Here is a 23,409-nt window from a genome sequence, read left to right as displayed (position 1 = left end):
AGGGATGATGCTTCATTAATGATTATTTGACTATGGAAAGCATCATTTAGTACATAGAAATAAAAGGAAATAACTTAAACTTCAAGAACAAGTCTGCTATTTGAAAATAAAAAAACTAATTAAAACAAACAGAATCCTAATTAAGGTCAATAATATCACTCTTAATGCTTCTTGAATCTTCTTGGATCTTCCAAAGGACCTTCAGTGCTATTCACGTCTAAAAGCATAAATAGGCCTTTTAGACATCCATTTGGGCTTGAATGTAGTTGAATCATGTTATGGAACTCCTATGGTCCATAGCACAATGCATTTGGACCCCAATTTAAAAGATTATAACTCCAATGGAATCCTCCGTGCATATATAATTGTGTTGGGCCTTTAATAACATGGAAATTGGCTTCAAATGTTCTTTTTGGTCTCTTAGAACGTGCTCTTATCTTTCTCAAGGTCCAAGTGTTCATACTCTGATGACTTATATGCCATGGTGGTTTTCAAGACGGCCTTCATATGTCACGTTAAGCTCCGTATGTATCCATGTCATCATCCAAGGAAAGATCCATATCCTCCTCCACGTAAGTATTCACGAGCTATAAATCACTTGAATACTCTAGATGGCTTGTTGGGCTTCTAATTGAAGGAGTACTATTTGGGCTTTATGACCTCCATATTCAACGCCTCCTGGTATGTTATCAACAAGTCTTTTTCATGGTATGAGGAAAAAAACAGAGAAAAACAAAATCATATTAAGAAAATTAATATTACCTTCAATCCTAAATATAAAAACTAATTGACTAATTTGAGGAGATTAAGAAAATAACTTTAGTCTGTTATCTGTGATAAACATATGTTTTTCAAAATAAACAATCCGTAAGTATCTTTATAACCACTCTCTAAACTTGGAAGCATGTTTTGATCTTACTGAGTTCATATGACTCAACTCACCTAAACTTTTTTGTAACAAAAAAGATCATCACACTCGTTAATAAACATTTTTGTGATATCGTGGGTTTATTTCACATTATTCAATTTTTTATAATCAAACACATTATTCAGTTTAAATTTAGGGGAAACTGTAAGCGCAAAAAAATATTTGGTAAAAAGAACTAAGAATATTCTTCCTTAAACACCAATAAAAAAACATGGAAGGAAAAATGCCAAGGAAAAAAATCAGTTGTAGATTTTTTACATTTTGACAAAGTATGCAAATTCTGCACAAACAAAAAAATTTGCTAACTGGTCTTCCATTTTCTATATCTTTAACTTCGGTTTTTTGCACCTTTTCCCCATATTCGTGAGAGAGTATGAATTCTGAGCCATTTTCACAAAATATCTTTGCTTGTAAGTCCTTTTTAGCAATATCCCATCAAAATTTACACTGACAATTTCAGCCCATAAACAAGCTACACTTTTTCACTGTGAGCATGATACAACACAGTGGTTATTTTAAGTGATTTTAGCTGGAGTGAAGTGAGAAATGTTTTTTTATTGTAAAACATAAAATTGACTTATTTACCTGATTTCCAAGCCTCCACTTAATGAGGTAGAACAATAACAAGAAACAACCCAGCCCAACATTCACACAGTAAGCATATAGGTACATTGCTTAAAACATAGCGATACATTCAATCTTCAACCGAGAGTAGATACAACACAGCCATGACTTTGAATGTTCTGGGAGCCCCCTAGGATCAATATTTAGCTGAAAGTACTTATTGGAGGCAGCCAAAGCATGCATATCAAAGTTCTTTTATTTTTTGGTCTTGGCCTGACACGCATATCAAAGTTCAGTGCTTGGGTTTTGGCTTCTTTACAATCATCACAGTGCAGTGGGCATGATGAGCACAATAGTCACTCACACTCCCTAACACAGCCCTGCAAGAGCACAAGCATCAACATGTCAAATGGAAGTTTTTTTTTTTAAAAAAAATCTATATCAATTAATAAAGACGTTAGGTGTTAAAACAGCTTAATAAGACATAATAATCTCCAGAAAATCGTGAGATAAAACTGCGATAATGGTTAGTTGCAGTTACATACCTTTTTATAGCTCCATAACCGTGACTTCCCACAACCAATATGGAAGCATGGTGTTTGTCCACAGCATCGCAAAGCACGTTTCTGGCGTCTCCTTCTATCACTTCCACTTCTACATCATTTACCTGCAGATACATTCACGTCATTTTTTCCTTAGGATAAATCTATCAAGTATTTCAAGCCTCAAGCATTAGACCCTTTTGTTTTGGAGCAAAAGAAATATCGGGTGGATTTGGATTTGAGTTGGAAAAATTAAATTTGAATGCAATTGATTTATAAGACTGATTTTTGAATGTAATTAAAAAGTAAAATTGGGAAGCAAGTAATAGTTGCCTATAAGAAAAAAATCCAATGTTCAAAATTGATTTTGATTTTAACTCGAGTGTTCTAGATATATTACTATTTCCAAACAGTCGCTATGGATCCAAGAATTTAGGGATAAATACATCTACAGACACATCATAGTCACAGTGAACTACAATAACACATCAACATAAGAAACCAAAATAGGACAAGGATTGATTAGATTTTTATATCACTAGTCTTTCACACGGTAAGAGGGAAAGAACAGAGAAAACAAAATCATATTAAGAAATAGTGCGTACTGTTTTTATTTTCTTCTTTTCAGAGCCGTGACGCACGCTATAAACTATGAAACTGGAACCAGTTTCTCCGGAAATTTTTTTGTCATTTCTTCCTAGTATCATAAATCTCAGCGAAAACCTTGCTAGAGTCACTTCAATTCAAGGAAAGATTGAATGTTACTGAAAGAAGAAATGAAATAGCAGAACGAGGAAACGAAACTGAATGATGGTAGTAATTGATGGTTAAATAAACAGATATCCAGTATTCGAAGTGATTATTAATTACCGATTTCCTGATGCAAAGCTCTTTGGCCTTTTCAACAACTTTTGTAGCCGTTCTTTTCAAATCCGCATCAACAATGGGCAAAACGTTATTAGCTCCTGCGAACAATGCATTTTAGATAGAGTTGTCGACGAATTTACAAACAGAGGAAACTAGAATCGATGAGAAAAATCATAATAATCAAGAATCGATGAGAAAATGGAGTAGCGTACCAGGGCCGGCGAGGCCGAGAGTGGAGATCGCAGAAGGTCTAGCATGAACAAGAATGAGCTTGAAGAGAGGATTAGGGGTGGAAGTGAAGAAGTGATCGAGAGCCCATTTGAGAGCATAGGCACTGTGCTCACTCTCGTCGATAGCCACCATCATCACTTGCTTCTCCGACGAGGTCGCCATGGAAACTCAGATGTTGCTCGCCGTCGCAGACGATCGCCCGTTCGCGCGTTTTAATTCCTGTATCGGCGTGGATGGAATTTGGAACGCCACCACAATACACTTCGCGTGCCGCTAAATTGACTCCATATTTATCCGGAGCATAGAGGCCAGTAAGGTGCGCAGAAACGACGTCGCATCCTTGTAATGTCCACGTGTAAAGTCTAGACTGGCTGCTATGTACGGAGTATGGACTATGGATTAGAATGCCAAGCTGTTTTATTATATCACCATCACCACAATAGATGGTAGGCATATCAAGATAATCCGTACTGGTCTGATTCTTAATACAAATAAGAGCTGCTTAACATACGTAAGGAGATTAAAAAATTAATTTAAATTAGTTATTTGTAATAAATAAGTATTGTTTTTTTTAAAATATCGTTACTAATCAAATTTATTGGTTAGAACTATGATTATTAGAAGGACTAACTTAAAAAAAATACATAAATATGAGAGACAAAATTAATTAGAGTCTTATAATTAGGATCAGAATAAAAATCAAACTAAATCTTATATTAACTTTACATAACATATTGGTCCGGGGGTTTGGTTAAATCACCCCAAAAGTCAAAGCATCTTTTGTTGGGCGGAGATGGAAGGAAGGAAATAAGAGAGTTCTGTTCATGAGTTTGAATTAATATCATTCTTACTTTTTTAAGTTTTTGTTTCTGTTGAATTTGTTGATTTTAGTGTCTATAGTTTCATAACCTTTTTGCTATGAGTTTAATGAATAATTTATAATTCTTATATTTTTAAGGAGTTTTGATTTTACTTGGAGGGTGTTGGTATCCTCTGAAAGCATTTATAAAAAAAAACTAAAATTATTTCACAACTATAAAATTATTTTTTAAAATTATAATTTGATTTTTGTCTAATCAACTCTTTAAACTCAGATTAGATTTTTATGAAACTATATGAACCAAAACCAATAATATAAAATTATAGAGATTAAAACTAAATTAAATCTCCGATTATATCAAGGATGAGGGGCAGTAGCATTTTTGGTTTTAAAAGTAAAGTAAGGTGGGAAAATTTTAATAAAAAGATGATATGGGATAATTGGAAGTTCTAGAGAATTCCGTGGCAACATGACTAGGGATCCCCTCACGCGCCATCATTCCTGTGGGCTTGGTTGTAACTCACATTGCCGCCACATGTCAAAAATACAGCGGCGCTGCTGGAAAAGGAAAAGCAATAATATTGATGTATTTTATTATTTTTATAGTATCTATATGTGTTAAAAGTTTCATTAAATGACAGTTTTAGTCAATATATATGATTAATAAAAATATTTTAAAAAATAATATGTATTTATTATAAATAACTAACTTAACAAACTTTCTTAATCTATTTAAATTGGCTAATTAGCTTTTATATTAAGGATTGAAATTAATACATCCTTAAAGATGACAACTCTATGGCATTGTTAAGATGTTTCATAGTTTTGAAGAGAATTATTCTATCTTTAATAAACATTCCTCCTTTTCCTATTTGAGAATACTTTTTCATAATTTACACATTTATTATATCTTTTACAAAAAGGTTCAAACTCATAAATTCATTAAAAATTTGGTTTTATCTAAGACTCCGACGAATTTGAACTAAACTCAGAGTGAATTTTTATGAAACTATATGAACCAAAACCAATAATTTAAAATTATAGAGATTAAAACTAAATTAAATCTCCAGTTATATGAAGGAAGAGAGGCAGTAGCATTTTTAGTTTTAAAAGCAAAGGTAGGTGGGAAAGTTTTAATAAAAAGATGATATGGAATAATTAGAAGGTCTAGAGAATTCCGTGGCAACAATACTATAGATGCCCTCACGCGCCATCATTCCTGTGGGCTTGGCTGTAACTCACATCGCCGCCACATGTCAAAAATACAGCGGCGCTGCTGGAAAAGGAAAGCAATTGGGGGATCGTGCTGGCTGTACTGAGCTACTTATTTGATATGCAATTAGAGCCGGTAATATGGGTTGGATCCGCGGGTCCAACCCGCCAACCCGTAAAAAATGGCGGGTTAGGGTTGGTCAAAAGCCAACCCGTCATTACCTTAAAAAATATAACCTGCACCGCCATAACCCTAACCCGCGGCGGGTTGGCCCACCAACCCGCGGGTTAACCCATCTATTTTTTTTTTTTTTAAAAAAGATAACAAAGGCAAAAGTAAAGCAAATTTTTATTTCAAACTTTATTGTCATTAGAAATAATTAGATAAATAAGGTTATTCAATATTGCTCATTGGTTTTATTGAAAAAAAAATGTGTGAACTTGTGTATTATCATGTTGGAAAATTGGACAATCATATACTATTTGTATTTTATTGTGTTGTAATTTTTATTTGGATGTTTCTAATATTTTATATCATTTTTAGTATTTTTATTTTGTATTATATATAATTGCTAACATTTAAAAAATAAGAAAATTAAAAAAAAACAAAAAAATAAAAATAAAAATTTTGGCGGGTTGGTCCAACCCACATTGGCGGGTTAGGGTTGGCAAAATGCCAACCCGCCAGAAAACGGGCCTTTTGAGCCCGCACCGGACAACCCACAACCCGTCACGGGCCAATCCGCAACCCGCGGGTTGGCCCGTTTTACCAGCCCTATGTACAATCTGGTTGTAACAATTTATTTTATTTTTTTGCTCAAAAAAATTTGTTTTATTTATCATATTTATTTATTTTTTAAAATAATTTTTGTAATAATTGTACATGTTAAAATTTTTATTAAATGATACTACATCCAGTCTTAATTATAAGACCCTATTTGTAAACTACAAATGGAATCTTATAATTAGGATTGGAGGTAGTAGTTCTAATCAATACACATGATTAATAAGAATATTCTAAAAAAACAATACATATTTATTATAAATAACTAACTTAGTAAATTTTCTTAATATATTCAAATTGGTCAACTAGTTTTTATACTACCTCCGATCCTTAATATAAGACTCTGTTTGACTTTTATTTTGGTCCTAAATATAAGACCCCAATCCACTTTGTCTCTCATATTTATACATTTTTTTCCAAAATAGCCCTTCTAATAATAAGACTTCTAGTCAATACACTTGATTAGCAAGGATATTTTAAGAAAGACAACACCTATTTAAGATAAATAACTAACTCAACTTACTTCCTTAATCTCCTCAAATTAGTCAATTGGCTCTTATAATCAGGATCGGAGGTAGTATTAAGAACCGAAATTAGTATATCCTTAAATATGACAACTCTATGGCATTGTTAAGATGTTTCGTAGTTTTGAAGAGAATTATTCTATCTTTGATCAACCTTCATCCTTTTCATATTTGAAAATTCAGTTCTCATTTAAAAAAAAAAAAAGAAAGGGAAAAGCAGGGCTGGGTTTGGATTATTTTTACTTTTTCATAATTTACACACTTATCATATCTCTTACAAAAAGGTTCAAACTCATAGATTCATTAAAAATTTGGTTTTATCTAAGGCTCCGACGAATTTGAACTAAATTCAGACGTCATCAAAATCGCGCTACAATTTGACTGGCTGGTATCCATATGCCGCTTAGGAAGTTATAACCAACCTTTCAAAGCATAAGCAGCTAACCAAGGATTTGGACTATTTTAGGCTCCTGGGTCGTCGTTGCTTGTAGAGACGGGGGAGTTTTAATTTGTGTTTGAAGTTAATTACAAGGAAAATTTGGTGATGAAGCCGCAGGTCTTGTAGCTTAATAGGATTTGGTGACAATGATCCTGCTTGTGATCTCATTTTTTAATTTGAAAAAAAAAGTTTGGTAAAGTATTTGATCATTACAAGCACGCCTACCAAACTAAGTGCCAGTGGGATTCTAAATTCTATTCGTTCTCAACCTCAGCTTCATTATCATTATCATTATTTTTATTTTTTCGTTTGTTTGTTTCGCTTCTGTTTTTGTAGTTTATGGAACTTTTGGGCCCCTAATCTCACCCAAAAGATTTAAACATAACAACAAAGCATATGTTTGAATGAAAAACAACGGTCATCAATTTAATCATTATTTTTAAATTATATATATGTAAAAATTATTCATTATTTTTCTATATTATTAAATTAAAAAAATCAGTTTGAAATTTAAAATGAAATCTAAAATTAAAATCACATAAACGTCCGTCTTAATTATGAAATCGATATATTACATAAGAAATATTAATAAAATTGATATAATAAAGAGTAATATTATAGAATAAATTCCATATGTTAAACAAAAACATATTGCTATCTGTGTCAAGTATATATTGCTTTTGAAATATTCGTTGATTAGTTCAGTTTGATTATTTATTTTACTTGGAAAAATATTATATAACTGTTTATATTAAATTATCCGGAAGAGATTAGGTTTTAGTAAAAGATAAGGTTGTGTTTAGGAAGAAGCAATTATTTAATGTTTTCAGAAACACACTACCTTCTTATAAAAAGCACACGCTTACGTATATGATTACAGATTGATCAATATATCCAGGTCAAGAAATCTGGTCAAGCAAACTATATACATGCCAAAATCAATTATGAACCAAAAATCATAATTATCTCATAAGTTATTATCACTTCTTTTGAATTATACTTTCCTAAAAATTTATCTAAACACAATACTATCTTTAAATAATCAATAATTATGTTTGAAAATCAATGTTATATATGCTTTGTTTTACTCGACGCTAATCCAAATGTGTCTGAAACATGTGAAGGTAACTTATGAGAAAGATGATTGATGGTCTCATATTGATTTTAATTAAAAGATACTTTCTACCTTATTATATATCTCTTGATTATTACCAAATTTGAAATGCGAAATGCCTAGCAAGTTCTACTCTGACTTTGATTTTAAATTACAAAACCTAAAGCGTTGAAGACTTGAAGCTTCCACGCGGCTTCCAAAGGAGCATATATTTAGGGGGTATGCATGAATGAAAAACAACGGTCATCATTTAATGTGCCTCTAAAAATAATAATGGAATGAAAAATCATTATTTTTAAATTATATATATGTAAAAATTATTCATTATTTTTCTATATTATTAAATTAACAAAATCAATTTGAAATTTAAAATGAAATCTAAAATTAAAATCCCATAAATGTCCGTCTTAATTATGAAATCGATATATTACATAAGAAATATTAATAAAATTGATATAATAAAGAGTAATATTATAGAATAAATTCCATATGTTAAACAAAAACATATTGCTATCTGTGTCAAGTATATATTGCTTTTGAAATATTCGTCGATTAGTTCAGTTTGATTATTTATTTTACTTGGAAAAATATTATATAACTGTTTATATTAAATTATCCGGAAGAGATTAGGTTTTAGTAAAAGATAAGGTTGTGTTTAGGAAGAAGCAATTTTTTAATGTTTTCAGAAACACACTACCTTCTTATAAAAAGCACACGCTTACGTATATGATTACAGATTGATCAATATATCCAGGTCAAGAAATCTGGTCAAGCAAACTATATACATGCCAAAATCAATTATGAACCAAAAATCATAATTATCCCATAAGTTATTATCACTTCTTTTGAATTATATTATACTTTCCTAAAAATTTATCTAAACACGATACTATCTTTAAATAATAAATAATTATGTTTGTAAATCAATGTTATATATGCTTTGTTTTACTCGACGCTAATCCAAATGTGTCTGAAACATGTGAAGGTAGCTTATGAGAAAGATGATTGATGTTCTGATATTGATTTTAATTAAAAGATACCTTCTACCTTATTATATATCTCTTGATTGTTACCAAATTTAAAATGCCAAATGCCTAGCAAGTTCTACTCTGACTTTGACTTTAAATTACAAAACCTAAAGAGTTGAAGACTTGAAGCTTCCACGCGGCTTCTTTCTATGTTTATCATTCTAATTACGTACCTTCTGCCAGTTTTATATCGAATTCAAACAACTTAAAAAAATGTACAGGATGTGCAAGTGAATGCACCAAATCGATATGTAAAATCAATATTTGCTGACTCAAAGGGCTGTATTCTTAGCTGTTTCCTAAATACTTTTTAATACCAAACATCACAAAGGAAATGGACACAAAATCAATAATAATACGATCAAACACGCAATCCCAACAATATAAATCACAGAACAACACAAATAGAGTGAAGCTCACATATAATACATAAACAAATTAAACTAACAATAAGTAGAGAGAGAGAGAGAGAGAGAGAGAATGTATGTAACGAGACCTCGATCTCTGTTGAAAAAGGATCCTGAAGCTCTTTCGCATCCACCAGAGGGACCAAATTTAGGGTACTTAGTCCTTCAAGATGAAGAAGCTGAGTCGTATTGTTGTTTTGGTTTGTGGAAGAAGGGCATCGGCAACCTACCATTCCCACAGAACAAGAACTTAACTGTTACTTACACAGTACACGTCGTTGGAACTGGCACCATAGTTTTACGAGATGAAGTCACGTTTATTCCTGTTCTTAATCAGCCCTTGTCTTCTAATCTCTACTATGTCATACGAAGGAAAGGGAAACATCGAGGGTATGGGCCACTTTGTTCTCCTGCAATCTAATTGAAATAGATTATTATGTTTTTAAGTTAATTTTTCATATTTAGTTTTGTTTTGGTTAGTAACACCACTCCAAGGATTTAATGTGCAGAGAAGCAAGCATATGTTCAAAGGAAGAAGACTTGGGCAAATGTCTGTGCTTTAATTTTATCAGAGACATCAAATCAGCACCAGTAAATTTCTCTGATGAATATCAACAATTTGAGATATTGAAAAAGCGTTGTGGATTCCGAGCCAAGTCCAGTGCACCAGATGGGTTCCCTCCTCTCTTCTTGAGGAGAAGAGATTGGAATCTCTGCTCCAGCACACCCCAACGTTATCGTTTGAGTGAAGCTCTTGGCATCAACCCTAGCTTGCGAGAAAAGTTACCACCTCTCACCTTCTCGTCATCATCATCTGATCGCTCTGAGCCGGTGGCTGCCGGAAAATGGTATTGCCCTTTCATGTTTGTGAAGGAAGAAGGAGTGAGTGTGAAGGAACAGATGAAGAGGTCAGTTTTCTATGAAATGACACTTGAAAGAAGGTGGGACAAAGTTTTCTCTAAGGAAAACAGTGAAAACAGTAATGAAGTGTTTGTGGGTGTCGTGGTGAAAACTGAAGTTGCAGGTCTGGGTGATGGGAGAGAAGCTGTTTGGGAAGAAGGAAAATTTGGTGAAGAGTATGTGATGTGGTTTAGGAGTTTGGAGGGAGGAGAGAGAAAAGTAGGGTTGAGCATGGCTACTATGAAGAGAATGAGATGGGAACAAGAGAGCGCTGATTGGGTGGGAAAGAATGAGAAGAAGAAAGTGAGGTTTGAAAGAATGGAGAATTTTGACGGAAAGAGTAATGAGTGGGAAAATTTTGAGTTTTATGTGATGGTGGAAAGTTTTGTGCTGAGAAGAATGGATGGAAGCTTGGTGCTAACTTACGATTTTAGGCACACAAATCATTTTCTGTCTAAATGGAAGTGATTATTTGTCCAAATACTCGTTTGCGGTGTTCTTCAATTTGGTTTATATAAAATGCTGTGTGTTGTTACAAATATCTTTGTAATGCTTTATAATATATCAGCAGATTTGGTTGAATTTTATAACTTTAGTAAGCTTATTATTCCGAAAATCTTTATTAATTAAAAAGTGATGGACAAATAAATTAATTGATGTTGGTCATTAATGTAATTTGATTAAGTAGAGTTGTTCCTCACTTTGTAATTTGGATTAATTTGCATTAATATGAATGGGTCTTGATTATTTCATTTAAAAAGTATATTTGTAGGATATGGCAAGAGAATATAGGGGATTTGGTTAGGGACAAATTAGTATTTTTAAATGTATATTTTAGTATTTAGTCCTTTTAAATAATTACAGTTTTTAAGATCATTTTCGATGAATATTATCCACGCACACTAGGTCCCTCTCTAATTTTTCCTTCATTCAAAAACTCATCACAAGCGTTATAGAGACAAATAGTTGTGAATTCAAATTTTAAATATGGTAACTGCAAAATGGGTGTATTGTGATCAAATTTTATTCAAAAACACAACTGTGTTTTAGAAACAAAAAGTTGTTAGTTTATAATTAAAACTTATTAGCTACATAATTGAACTTATTAACTTTCAGAGTTGTACTGTGGTCAAGTTTTATTCAAAGAATTGTGCAAGGGTGTTATGGAGATGGAAAGTTGTTAATTTAAAATTAAAATGTGTTAATTGTGAAATAAAACATGCTAATTTAAAATTCTTCTCTTTTAGTTTCTAATGAAAGGAGTATTAGAGTCATGTCATAAATTTTTTTTTTTGTGAACAAACATGGCATAAAATTTTAAATTCATTCTTTGAGTCATGTAATCTAATTAAGAATTTGATAAATTTAATTTCCCAAATAACAATTTGTGTTATTTAAGTGTATTTTTAAAGGATTTTTCCTACTATCAAATTGCCTCACTGCAAAGGGTCTTTTCAATAGCATCAATACTTAGATCAATACCTTATCATGTATCCCTTGATTATTACCATTTTTAAAATGGGAAATGCGCAACAACTTCTACTGACTTTGACTTTCAATTACGAAACCTAAAAGTTGAAGACCTGAAGCTTCCACGCGGCTTCTTTCTATGTTTATCATTCTAATTACGTACCTGCTGCTAGTTTTATATCGAATTCAAACTACTTAAAAAAATGTACGGGATGTGCAAGTGAATGCACCAAATCCACATGTAAAATCAATATTTACTGACTCAAAGGATATTGGGGCTTATTCTTAGCTGTTTCGTAAATTTTTTAATAACAAACATCATAAAGAAAATGGACACAAAATCTACAATAATACTATCAAACACGCAATCCCACACAATATAAACCACAGGACAACACAAATATGGTGAAGCTCACAATACGTCAACGAATTAAACTAATAATAAGTAGAGAGAGAGAGAGAGAGAATGTACGTAACAAGGCCTCGATCTCTGTTGAAAAGGGATCCTGAAGCTCTTTCGCATCCACCAGAGGGACCAAATTTAGGGTACTTGGTTCTCCAAGATAAAGAAGCTGAGTCATACCGTTGTTTTGGTTTGTGGAAGAAGGGTATAAGTAATCTGCCATTCCCACAGAACAGGAACTTGACTGTTTCTTACACAGTGCATGCTGGAGATGCCACCATAGTTTTACGAGATGCAGTCATGTTTATTCTTGTTCTTAATCAGCCTTTGTCTTCCAATCTCTATTATGTCATACGAAGGAAAGGGAAGCATCAAGGGTACGCGTTCTTTTTGTATTGCAATCTAATTGAACAGATTATTATGCTTTTAAGTTAATTTTTCATGTTTAGTTTTGCCTTGGTTAGCATCATCATCATTCCAAGGGTTTGATCATGTGCAGTAAAGCAAGCACATGTTCTAAGGAAGAAGACATGGGCACATGTTTCTGCTGTAATTACATCAAAGACTTCAAACCAAGACCCCTAAATCCTTCTGATGAATATCAACAATTTGAGATATTGAAAACGCGTTGTGGATTCCGAGCCAAGTCTAGTGCGCCAGATGGGTCCCCTCCTCTCTTCTTGAGGAGAAGAGGTTGGTGTCTCTGCACCAGCACACCCCGCCATTATCGTTTGAGTGAAGCTCTCGGCATCAACCCTGGCTTGCGAGCCAAGTTACCGCCTTTCACCTTCTCATCATCATCATGTGATCGCTCTGAGCCGGTGGTCGTCGGAAAATGGTATTGTCCTTTCATGTTTGTGAAAGAAGAAGGAGTGAGTGTGAAGGAGCAGATGAAGAGGTCAGTTTTCTATGAAATGACACTTGAAAGAAGGTGGGACAGAGTTTTCTCTAAGGAGAACAGTGCAAACAGTAATGAAGTGTTTGTCGATGTTGTGGTGAAAACTGAAGTCGCAGGTCTGGGGGATGGGAGAGAAACTGTTTGGGAAGAAGGGAAATTTGGTGAAGAGTTTGTGATGTGGTTTTGGAATTTGGAGGGAGGAGAGAGAAAAGTCGGGTTTAGCATGGCTACTATGAAGAGAATGAGATGGGAACAAGAGAGGGCTGATTGGGTGGGAAAGAATGGGAAGAAGCAAGTGAGGTTTGAAAGAATGGAGAATTTTGAAGGAAAGAGTAATGAGTGGGAAAATTTTGAGTTTTATGTGATGGCGGAAAGTTTTGTGTTGAGGAGAATGGATGGAAGCTTGGTGCTAACTTATGATTTTAGGCACACAAATCATTTTCTGTGTAAGTGGAAGTGATTATTTGTTATTTCCAAATGCTCTTTTGCGGTGTTCTTTAATTTGGTTTATATAAAATGTTGTTTGTTGTTACAACTTTGTAATACTGTATTATTTTTTATTTTTCTATTTAACATCATTATTAGCGGAATTGATTCGACCAAACTCAAGTCCATTTCTTAAATATCATTAAAAAAACTACAAATATATTTTATGTAAAGTTTTATTATTATTGTTGTTAGAGAGAAAATTGCTTAAAAGTTCCCCTCTAAAAATCTTTTGGTAATTTAAAAGGACTTCAATTGAACAGGTGCAATTTATTTGATCTCTTTAGTGGTCTATCATATCCCTTGTTGTATTTAATTCATAATTTATTTTTAACAAATACAACTCTTATTCAACTGTATATTCAAGTACATTTAGATGTAAATACTTAAATGGGGAATTCTGTTAACAATATTCCCTTTTACAAAACTTCGGTAATCAGTATCGATTCCTTCTCCATCTTTATTTAATATGTTCGACATCAATAATTCATAAACTATGGAAAGTTGACTTGTCAAATTTAGTTAGTGATGACTTTTTGCACATTTAAACAAATTTTTTTGAAGTTTTCTGCTGTTGAAGTTTATCAGAATACAGAACAAAATATTCAATTTAGTTCATTTCACAGCTAATCTGTCAATCATGACGCGTCTGATTTTAAAAATATTAACTATTTTTTTGGTAAGAGATTTTAAAATATTAATTAGATGCATGCGTGTAGCGACAAATGGTATACCAATTCAGATATAATATGGTATAATAACCGCCTCAAAACCTGGTGACATCATGGTTTATTAATTCATGGGTTAGTATAATTTTTTATTCTAAGCTTTTCCTCATTTTGATTTTGGTTTATCAAATTTCAAATTATAGGTTTTTGTCTTCTAAGTTTTTTTTTTCCAATTAAAACATTGATCCTTACAATTCAATAAAAACCTAAACCATTTTAACTTTTGAGGGATTGTTCGCCGAATATCTAAACTGCAAATGGATGGGTCACAAGTAATATAAAAAATATCTTTCCCTTAGAGACTAAGGCTAGATGAGTTAAAAGTCATAATTGTGTTCTTGATTAGGTTAAGTAAAGCAAAAGTTGTAAAAGAGTTTGTGAAATGAGATTAGGAAAATAATAATTTAAATCAATATGAAATCAACTTGACTTTGAGACAAATAAGGGTCTAGAGTTATTTTTCACTAAAATACTCCATAAAACTGGATTAATCACTTCTCAAGTAGTAGTTAACAATAAGTTTAGATAGCCAGGATTCGTCGAATTGCTTATGCTTTCTCAAGCCAAAACCAAATTTTTGCAATCATAATAAAACATAGCAATCTCTTGCATTTGTTTTAAAAGGTTGCACTTTGAAAACCAAGACCCCTTTTTGGTTGTGCTAGATTAATAGATGTATCTCTATTCTATCAGCAAACCTTCCATTTTATAAGACAAATTTTCGGACTAGCACCTTTTTACCAAAGTTCACAATTAATTTAACTTTCTCAAGCTTCAACCAATCAACTAATCAATCCAAATGATGGCCAGTCACAAGGAAGCATTAAGCTCAAAGTAAAAACAACAAAACATTATCATTAACACTAAAGAGAGAGTTAAACCAAGTCTTAATCGATACAATAAATCAAAATAACCCTAGTAAGACTATTTTAGCTATACATGTTTAGCAAAAGCCACAACTATAAGAATAGTTATTGGCCATTACAGAAACAAGGAGAAGGGAAGAAGAAAACTCAGAAAAATTGAGGAAAAAGCTTCCCATCTCTTGTAGCTTCGAGCCCAAAGATTCCAAGCTTCAAAACCTCCAAACCCTAGCAGAGCAAGCCTCCAAATGAGCCCCAAAAGCAAAGTGTGTCTAAAAACCATGAGTTTCCCCACATATAAACCCTCCTTTTTAAGTTACAGCATAAAACGCACAGCTGTGAGGGGTTAGGCGCCGCAGCAGATATAGTCATACGCCACAGCGGATATCACATAATGGGCTTCTTGAAAGGGTAGGACACCATGGCAAATATGATAAGGCATTGCGGCGCCTTACACAGAATGGCACCTCTTTGGAACAAATGGAGGCGCCGAGGAGGGTATGCTCATACGCTGTGACAAATTACACCGAATGCCTCCCTTCTTTTCTATCTGAGCTGCCGTGGTGGTTTGCTTCATGTGCCGCTACGGTTGGTCCTTTTTTTTAGCTCCTTTGCTTCTAGTCTCTCTTTCTTACTCGCTTCGAGCCTTTTCCTGCACAATTAACTTCCAAAACATATAAAAGAGTACTAAAACAAGTTGAATAAGTAGGAATTTTGAGAGATTATCGGGGACCAAAACTTAGGCGTGAAATTTGAGGGATGGCCAAAACTAAAATGAGAGAATACTTGAGGGATAAAAAATTATATTAATCATTACTCCATTAAAGAAAACATTAAGATAGTCCCTTCAGTTATTTTTACAAGGTCCAATTAAACTACTTACATAAGTTAAAAAAATTATTTAAATTAGTCATTCTTATAAAATTTGGACATTACGCTCAATAAAAGTTAGCAGTTAGATGAGTTTACTCAATTGATTCGAAAAGTTTTATAATTAGAAATATCAAGTCGAAAAAATTAATACTTAAAAAAAAAAACATAGGTTATATGATATACTATGTCGCTTAGCATTCAATTAAATTCCAAACTACAGGCCTAGGTCGTATTCCTATATAGAAGAGTATAATTGAATGATGTTAATAGATGTGGATATTAAATGCCTAATCAAGAGAATTCGCTTCTTCAAATCTTTTACGTTTTAAGCAGAAGGATTCATACTCGTATTATCATATAATATTACTACGTACCTCTAGTATTAAATATAAGATTTAATATACAGTTGTAATTTGCACTTCGAACTTATATTTATAAGCAGAGGTAGTATTAAATTTCCTAATTGCAAAGGGTCTTTTCAATAATTCCTCCAAACTCATGCATTTAGCCACTTGATACCCATTTTCAGTGCGCAAATTCCAATTTCCATATATCAAGCACATTGCTTTTGAAATATCCATTGATCAATTCAGTTTGATAATTTATTTTCTTTAATTTAAATAAAAGTCATATAACTGTTTATATTAAGTTATCCGGATGAGATTAGGTTTTAGTAAAAGATAAGGTTGTCTAGAAGAAGCAACTGTTCAATGTATTTTGAACGCACATGATTATAGATTAATCAAGATGTCTATATCAAGAACTGGTCAAGGTAGCTGTATTAATCAGCACACCTTCTACCTTATATACATACATACATACATACATACATACATACATACATACACATACATACATACATACATACATACATACATACATACATACATACATGTATATATAGTTTGTCACCAAATTTAAAATGCGAAATGGCTGACCTGTTCTACTCGGACCTTAACTTTTAATTGCCAAAACCTAAAGGGTTGGAGCTTCATGACAGCTTCCTCGTACCTCCGCTAGCTAATTCTACATCTAATTCAAACAACTTAAAAATATGTACCGTATGGGTGAAAGGAAATGACCAAATCCACTTGCAAAAGCAACATGCGAAGACTCAAAGGATGTTGGGGCTATATTCTTAGCTGTTTCCTAAATTTTTTAATGCCAACCATCATAAAGGAAATGGACACAAAATCTATAATAATATGAACAAACGCGCAACCCCAACAATATAAATCACTGAACACAAATATGGTGAAGCTCACAATACATAAACAAGGTGATAATAAGTAGTGGGGAGAGAGAGAGATACAGAGAGAGAATGTATGTAACAAGACCTCGATCTTTGTTCAAAAAGGATCCTGAAGCTCTTTCACATCCACCAGAGGGACCAAATTTAGGGTACTTAGTTCTCCAAGATGAAGAAGCTGAGTCATACCGTTGTTTTGGTTTGTGGAAGAAGGGTATCAGCAATCTGCCATTCCCACAGAACAGGAACTTAACCATTTCTTACACACTATACACTGGAGCTACCTTCATAGTTTTACGAGATGGAGTCATGTTTATTCCTGTTCTTAATCAACCTTTGTCTTCTAATCTCTACTACGTCATACGAAGGAAAGGGAAGCATCAAGGGTATGTATGCGTTACTTTTTGTTGCAATATAATTGAACTAGATTATTGTGTCTAAATTAATTTTTCATATTCAGTTTACTTTAACTTGGTTACCATGTGCAGTGCAGCAAGCACATGTTCTAAGGAAGAAGACATGGGCACATGTTTCTGCTGTAATTACATCAAAGACTTCAAACCAAGACCCCTAAATCCTTCTGATGAATATCAACAATTTGAGGTCTTGAAAACGTGGTGTGGATTTCGAGCCAAGTCCAATGCATCAGATGGCTTTGCTCCTCTATTCTTGAGGAGAAGAGGATGGTGTCTCTGCACCAGCACACCCCACCATTATCGTCTGAGTGAAGCTCCCGGCATCAACCCTAGCTTGCGAGCCAAGTTACCGCCTTTCACCTTCTCAACGTCATCATCTGATCGCTCCGAGCCGGTGGTTGTCGGAAAATGGTACTGCCCCTTCATGTTTGTGAAGGAAGAAGGAGTGAGTGTGAAGGAGCAGATGAAGAGGTCAGTTTTCTATGAAATGACACTTGAAAGAAGGTGGGACAAAGTTTTCTCAGAGAAAAATGATGGAAGTAGTAATCAAGTGTCTGTAAATGTTATGGTGAAAACTGAAGCTGCAGATCTGGGTGGTGGGAGAGAAGCTGTATGGGAAGAAGGAAAATTTGGTGAAGAGTTTGTGATGTGGTTTAGGAGTTTGGAGGGAGGAGACAGAAAAGTAGGGTTGAGCATGGCTACTATGGAGAGAATGAGATGGGAGGAAGAGAGGGCTGATTGGGAGGGAAAGAAAGAGAAGAAACAAATGAGATTTGAAAGAGTGGAGAATTTTGACGGAAAGAGTAATGAGTGGGAAAATTTTGAGTTTTATGTGATGGTGGAAAGTTTTGTGTTGAGGAGCATGGATGGAAGCTTGGTGCTAACTTACGATTTCAGGCACACAAATCATGTTCAGTGTAAATGGAAGTGATTACTTGTTGTTCCCAAGTCATCTTTTGTGTTGTTATTTTATTTGGTTAATATAAATGTTGTGTGTTGAAGAAAATTATAAATATCTTTGTAATGTTTTGTTATTATTACTATTGCAAAAATTCAGTGTCGTCGATTCCTTCTCATTTTTTAAATTTTCTGCTGCTGACGTTTATCAGAATACAGTACAAAATATTCAATCTATTAGCTCATTCCATCATATGGTCGGCGAAAAACGCAAAAAACAAGTTCATTTCATAGTTAATGTGGCTCACAGCAAAAAGAGTTGGTCAAGTTGATAAGAAGTCGACTAATAATCCACAAGATTATAAGTTCGAACCCCACCATCGATATAAAGATTTTATAAATGAGTAATCTATAAATACTTTTGTAAGTACTCTTCGAATTGAGAAGCATGCCCTTATTTAGTGAGCCTTCACAATCCATCTCACCTAAATTTTTTTGCTAACAAAAAAAATTTGTCACTCATTGCGCGTCAGACGTTAAAATATTAATTAGATGCATGTAGTGTCACGTCGAAAATTGGGACCTAGCTAACATATGTTGGGTCCGCACCCAGCGCTCATCCCTTGATGAGCAATCTAGACTGTCCAGATTTAATCTGGATAATCCAAATTTAATATTTTTAAATAATTATTTTAAAATAAAAATATTTTTTAAAGAATGATAATTAAAAAATTATTTTTATTTTTTATTTTCTACCTATTAAAATAATTATTTTAAAAAAATAAAAATAGAACTAAATTTAGACTGTCCAGATTTGATGAGTGTTGGGTACTCATCAAGTCTTGATGAGCATCCAAACTCATTCCAACATATGTTTGGTCCTTGTATTTGGAGGTTCCAGGCATATACCCACACACACACGTGTGAGAGAGAGTTGCACTGTGTGTGTGAGAGAGAGTTACACTAAGGTTTCAGAAAAAATATTGTAAAAAAGTTTATGAAAATCTGATAATTATTTTGGAGTCTCAAAAAGACTTAACTGTAATATTAAAAAAAATTGAAAAGACCTTATTGTCTCTAGGGTAGAAAAAGTTCTGAAAAGAGAGAATTATCAATATAGACCATGATGGTTGTCTATATTAATACTTTATTTATCAATTTAATCTGTTAATGTAAGTTTGAAAAAATATAATTGCAAGTTGCATAAATAATGAACAACATTGACATATCCTGTGGACTAATACTTTTTGATGATGATATAACTCTTCACATTATAAGTAATAATTGACTTTTAATAATGATATTATATCACATTATTATCAAAAAGTATTAGTTCACAGGATATGTCAATATTACTAGTTATTCTGTAACTTAAAATCATATTTTTTTCAAACTTATATCAGTAGATAAATTGACAAGTAAAGCAGCAATATAGGCAGTTATAGAGCCTACATTGACAACTCTCCCTTTTCAATACTTTTTTGTACTAAGGGCAACAAGGTCTTTTCAACTTTTTTATTATTGCAGCCAAGTTCTTTTGAGACTCCAAAGCAATTATCAGATTTTTAGGGATATTTTTGCAGTATTTCATCTTACATGGGATCTTACTGCGATTCTCCCTATGTATATGTGTGTGTGTGTATATATATATGTATATAGTATAGTTCACTTCAATATTCTATGACGTCATGATTTAGTAATACATTAAAGAAAACATCTACATAATTTCATCGGTTTTTCTATGAGGTCCAATTAACAAGGAAAAATTGCAATTAGGTCCTATCCAAGGAAATTAAATACAAAAAGGTCTATTGAAATCATGAAATTATTCTAAAGTTCTAAGGGATTTTTTTGCAATAAATTTTATTTGTTTAGTTACCAAATTACCCCTCTTCTTTTTTTTTTTAAGTTGTCAATCATTGCTCTTTCAGTTGTCAATGCAAACTTAAAAAAAAAGAAGGGTAATTTGGTAATTAAGAAAATAAAATTTATTGCAAAAAGGTCTCTTGGGACTTCAGAATAATTTCATGATTTTAAGGGAGTTTTTTGTATTTAATTCCCTTGAGTGAAACCTAATTGTAATTCTCCCAATTAACAACCTTCAGTAAATCTAAAACGTTTGTTAAAATTAGTTATTCTTGTGAAATTTTGTAATTACGATCAATAAAAATCATTAGTTAGATAAGTTTGGTTAATTATTAGCTTGGAAGTTTTATATAGTTACTAGCTATGAATACTAGGTAAAAACAAAAAAAAAAGAGACGAAACATACCGTGGAGATTTTGATTTCACATATTTTAAATAATTTTACAAACGTAAGATGAGTTTTGCCTCTTGAAATGTAAAAATTCTTTTCTTTAAGTGGAGGCAAAGCTCTATGACCAAAAAAAGTCTTATATGTGTGCATTATTACCTCCGATATTTAATATAAAACCCACTGTAATTTAAAAAAGCGGGTTAATATAAATTTTGATCCTTCAAGTTTACTGTCATTTTGATTTTAATTCTTCAAGTTTTAAACTATAAGTTTTGGTCCGTCAAGTTTCTTTTCATTTAAAATAATGGTCTCTATAATCCAATAAAAAATTGGACCATTTTGTCCCTTGAGAGACCAAAACCTATGATTTCAAACTTGAGGGACTAAAACCAAAATGAGAGTAAATTTGATAAATCAAATATTATATTAACTTTTGAAAAAAATTAAGAAAGTTACTATATTACTTCAAAGTATCTGTATTTATGATTTTTTTTTCCAAACTAATTTGACTCATTTATAAATTGATATATAATTTAATGATAAACATAAGTATTTTAGATAGATTATATAATATATGTTATAATCAAGTAATTTAGTTTTTTTTAATATTTTCAAATTAGTTAACTGAGTTTTTTATTAAGTACCGGAGGTAGTAGTTATGTACAAGTAGTTATGTATAAGGTCAAAAAATTGGACTTCAAACTAAAAACACAAATTAACGCGGTTGCATATACAAATTTTCTGACCTTTCTACGTCAATCTCCCGAGAGAAAAAGGGATGGGTACAGAAGATAAATTAATTAATCTCATTTGACCGGAGGTCTTCTTTTTTTTTTTTGGTGTTAATTCACGGCGGAAAGGTTTATAAGAGAATGGGAAATTGAAGAAGAATATAAATTTGGGGGGCGGGGGGTAAAAACTGGGGGTGAAAAAACAAAAAAGAAGTAAATGACGCGAATATCTTTCATAGAAAAGCGATAATTAATTATTAGTAAATTATAAGGTAGGATTATTGGGTCCCTGGAATTATTTTTAACTGGTTATTACCGAAAGATGGAAGACGCTCTGAGGAACAATTCACATAATAAGGAACTTTTTAATTTAATACTTATTTATTTCTTAATATAAGACCTAATTATTAAGTTACTCTTCTGGTTCTTAATATAAGACTCATTTAACTAATTTGATTAGATTAAGGAAGTTATGTAAGTTAGTTAATTATAAGAAATATGACATGTTTTTCCTAAAATACCATAATCAGCTTTCTTAATACCTCATCTCCCTCTTCTACTTGATTATGGTTGAGAAAGTATCTATAAAAATACTTTAGAGAAAATTGATAAATATGAGAAATAAGTTTTATATTTAAGACCAAAACCAACTCAACAATTGGGTTCTATATTAAGAATCGGAGGAGTAGTTAATTTTGGTCTCAAACATAAGACCTATTTCTTATATTTATCAATTTTTTCTAAATTACCCTTATGGATACTTCCTCAACCATAATCAAATAAGTGAGGGCAGAAGGATATTAAGAAAGATGATTATGGTGTTTTAGAAAAAACATGTCATATTTCTTATAATCAACTAATTTACTTAACTTTCTTAATCAAATCAAATTAGTTAAGTATGTCTTATATTAAGGATCAGAGGAGTATTACCTTTATTGTTTAATATAAGAGCCAGGTAGCTAATTTGGAGATATTAAGAGAATTAATTAGGTTAGTAGTTATAATAAATATGTGTTTACTTCTCTAAATTATTTAATTATGTGTTTTGAAACCAGCTACCCTTGATAGTAATCACTAATCAATAAGGATATTCCAAAAAAAAAAATTAAAAATTTAGAAGAAAAAATGAATTAAAGTCTTATATTTAGAATCAAATCTTACCCCTCAATTAAGTCTTATTGTAAGGACACAGCATTCATAACATGGTTGTTGATAATTTATCACAGATCTGTATGTTGCCTCACGGCAAATTAAACGGTCTTTTCAACAAGAATTCCCCAGAAGTAAATACAAATTAAATGACATATACTCCTTCCAATACTTAATATAAGACTTAATTAATTAATTTAGAGAGATCAGAAAAATACTAAATTATTTTAAATTATTTATATTTATTATTTTTCTACAAACTAATTTGCGTCAATCTAATAATACATACAAATATTTTTAAAAAAATCATATAACATATGATATAATTAAGAATTAAGTAACTTTTGCAATCTTTTCAAATTAATTAATTGGGTTTTATATTAAGAACTCATAGTCATATTTTTCTAAACACATTTGGAGAGTGCGAGGAAACTACGCGGAATGAACATCTCAGTCAAATTAAGATTCTAATTATGTAATTTCTGTCCCCAGATCAACGTTGGTTACGTATCCTAATTATCTGACCACCTGGCATTGGTGTTGAATATTATATATATATATATATAAATGGATCGAGAGAGAGCCTAAGGTCTAGGAGATAAGAAAAATTATTGGGAATGCATATTATT

The 23,409-nt window shown here is 32.2% G+C and overlaps 4 protein-coding genes across 4 annotated transcripts; 3 read left to right on the top strand and 1 right to left on the bottom strand.

The window, feature by feature from the left end:
- Positions 1–1,463: 1,463 nt before the first annotated feature.
- LOC114758569 (universal stress protein PHOS34-like) lies at positions 1,464–3,374 on the bottom strand. Its single transcript, XM_028947626.1, has 4 exons — positions 3,114–3,374; positions 2,905–2,999; positions 2,038–2,159; positions 1,464–1,872 (listed from the first exon to the last, which is right to left on the bottom strand). Exons 1-4 carry the CDS (start codon positions 3,292–3,294, stop codon positions 1,785–1,787), a joined length of 486 nt encoding a protein of 161 aa, XP_028803459.1. The 5' UTR covers positions 3,295–3,374; the 3' UTR covers positions 1,464–1,784.
- Positions 3,375–9,494: 6,120 nt separating this feature from the next.
- LOC114758573 (uncharacterized) lies at positions 9,495–10,965 on the top strand. The gene is made up of 2 exons (XM_028947630.1): positions 9,495–9,850; positions 9,970–10,965. Exons 1-2 carry the CDS (start codon positions 9,534–9,536, stop codon positions 10,826–10,828), a joined length of 1,176 nt encoding a protein of 391 aa, XP_028803463.1. The 5' UTR covers positions 9,495–9,533; the 3' UTR covers positions 10,829–10,965.
- A 1,321-nt stretch (positions 10,966–12,286) lies between these two features.
- LOC114758556 (uncharacterized) lies at positions 12,287–13,710 on the top strand. Its single transcript, XM_028947609.1, has 2 exons — positions 12,287–12,610; positions 12,733–13,710. The coding sequence occupies exons 1-2, from the start codon at positions 12,297–12,299 to the stop codon at positions 13,589–13,591; spliced, it is 1,173 nt and encodes a 390-aa protein (XP_028803442.1). The 5' UTR covers positions 12,287–12,296; the 3' UTR covers positions 13,592–13,710.
- A 3,692-nt stretch (positions 13,711–17,402) lies between these two features.
- LOC114758557 (uncharacterized) lies at positions 17,403–18,740 on the top strand. The gene is made up of 2 exons (XM_028947610.1): positions 17,403–17,716; positions 17,819–18,740. The coding sequence occupies exons 1-2, from the start codon at positions 17,403–17,405 to the stop codon at positions 18,675–18,677; spliced, it is 1,173 nt and encodes a 390-aa protein (XP_028803443.1). The 3' UTR covers positions 18,678–18,740.
- The last annotated feature ends 4,669 nt before the right edge of the window (positions 18,741–23,409 follow it).

This window comes from Neltuma alba, unplaced genomic scaffold (assembly GCF_004799145.2).
Source record: "Neltuma alba isolate B1F8T4 unplaced genomic scaffold, ASM479914v2 tig00010736_pilon, whole genome shotgun sequence".
NCBI classification, from domain to species: Eukaryota; Viridiplantae; Streptophyta; class Magnoliopsida; order Fabales; family Fabaceae; genus Neltuma; species Neltuma alba.
This window is presented reverse-complemented; position numbering and strand designations above follow the sequence as displayed.

Bases quoted from the DNA above. Each gene is read 5' to 3' on its own strand.
- LOC114758569 (XM_028947626.1), bottom strand. From the start codon at position 3,294: ATGGCGACCTCGTCGGAGAAGCAAGTGATGATGGTGGCTATCGACGAG. The intron at 3,000-3,113 runs GTACGCTACTCC...CATTGTTCGCAG, and splicing joins TCTCGGCCTCGCCGGCCCTG to GAGCTAATAACGTTTTGCCC. The intron at 1,873-2,037 runs GTATGTAACTGC...GTGCTCTTGCAG, and splicing joins GGTTATGGAGCTATAAAAAG to GGCTGTGTTAGGGAGTGTGA.
- LOC114758573 (XM_028947630.1), top strand. From the start codon at position 9,534: ATGTATGTAACGAGACCTCGATCTCTGTTGAAAAAGGATCCTGAAGCT. The intron at 9,851-9,969 runs GTATGGGCCACT...TTTAATGTGCAG, and splicing joins AGGAAAGGGAAACATCGAGG to AGAAGCAAGCATATGTTCAA.
- LOC114758556 (XM_028947609.1), top strand. From the start codon at position 12,297: ATGTACGTAACAAGGCCTCGATCTCTGTTGAAAAGGGATCCTGAAGCT. The intron at 12,611-12,732 runs GTACGCGTTCTT...GATCATGTGCAG, and splicing joins AGGAAAGGGAAGCATCAAGG to TAAAGCAAGCACATGTTCTA.
- LOC114758557 (XM_028947610.1), top strand. From the start codon at position 17,403: ATGTATGTAACAAGACCTCGATCTTTGTTCAAAAAGGATCCTGAAGCT. The intron at 17,717-17,818 runs GTATGTATGCGT...TACCATGTGCAG, and splicing joins AGGAAAGGGAAGCATCAAGG to TGCAGCAAGCACATGTTCTA.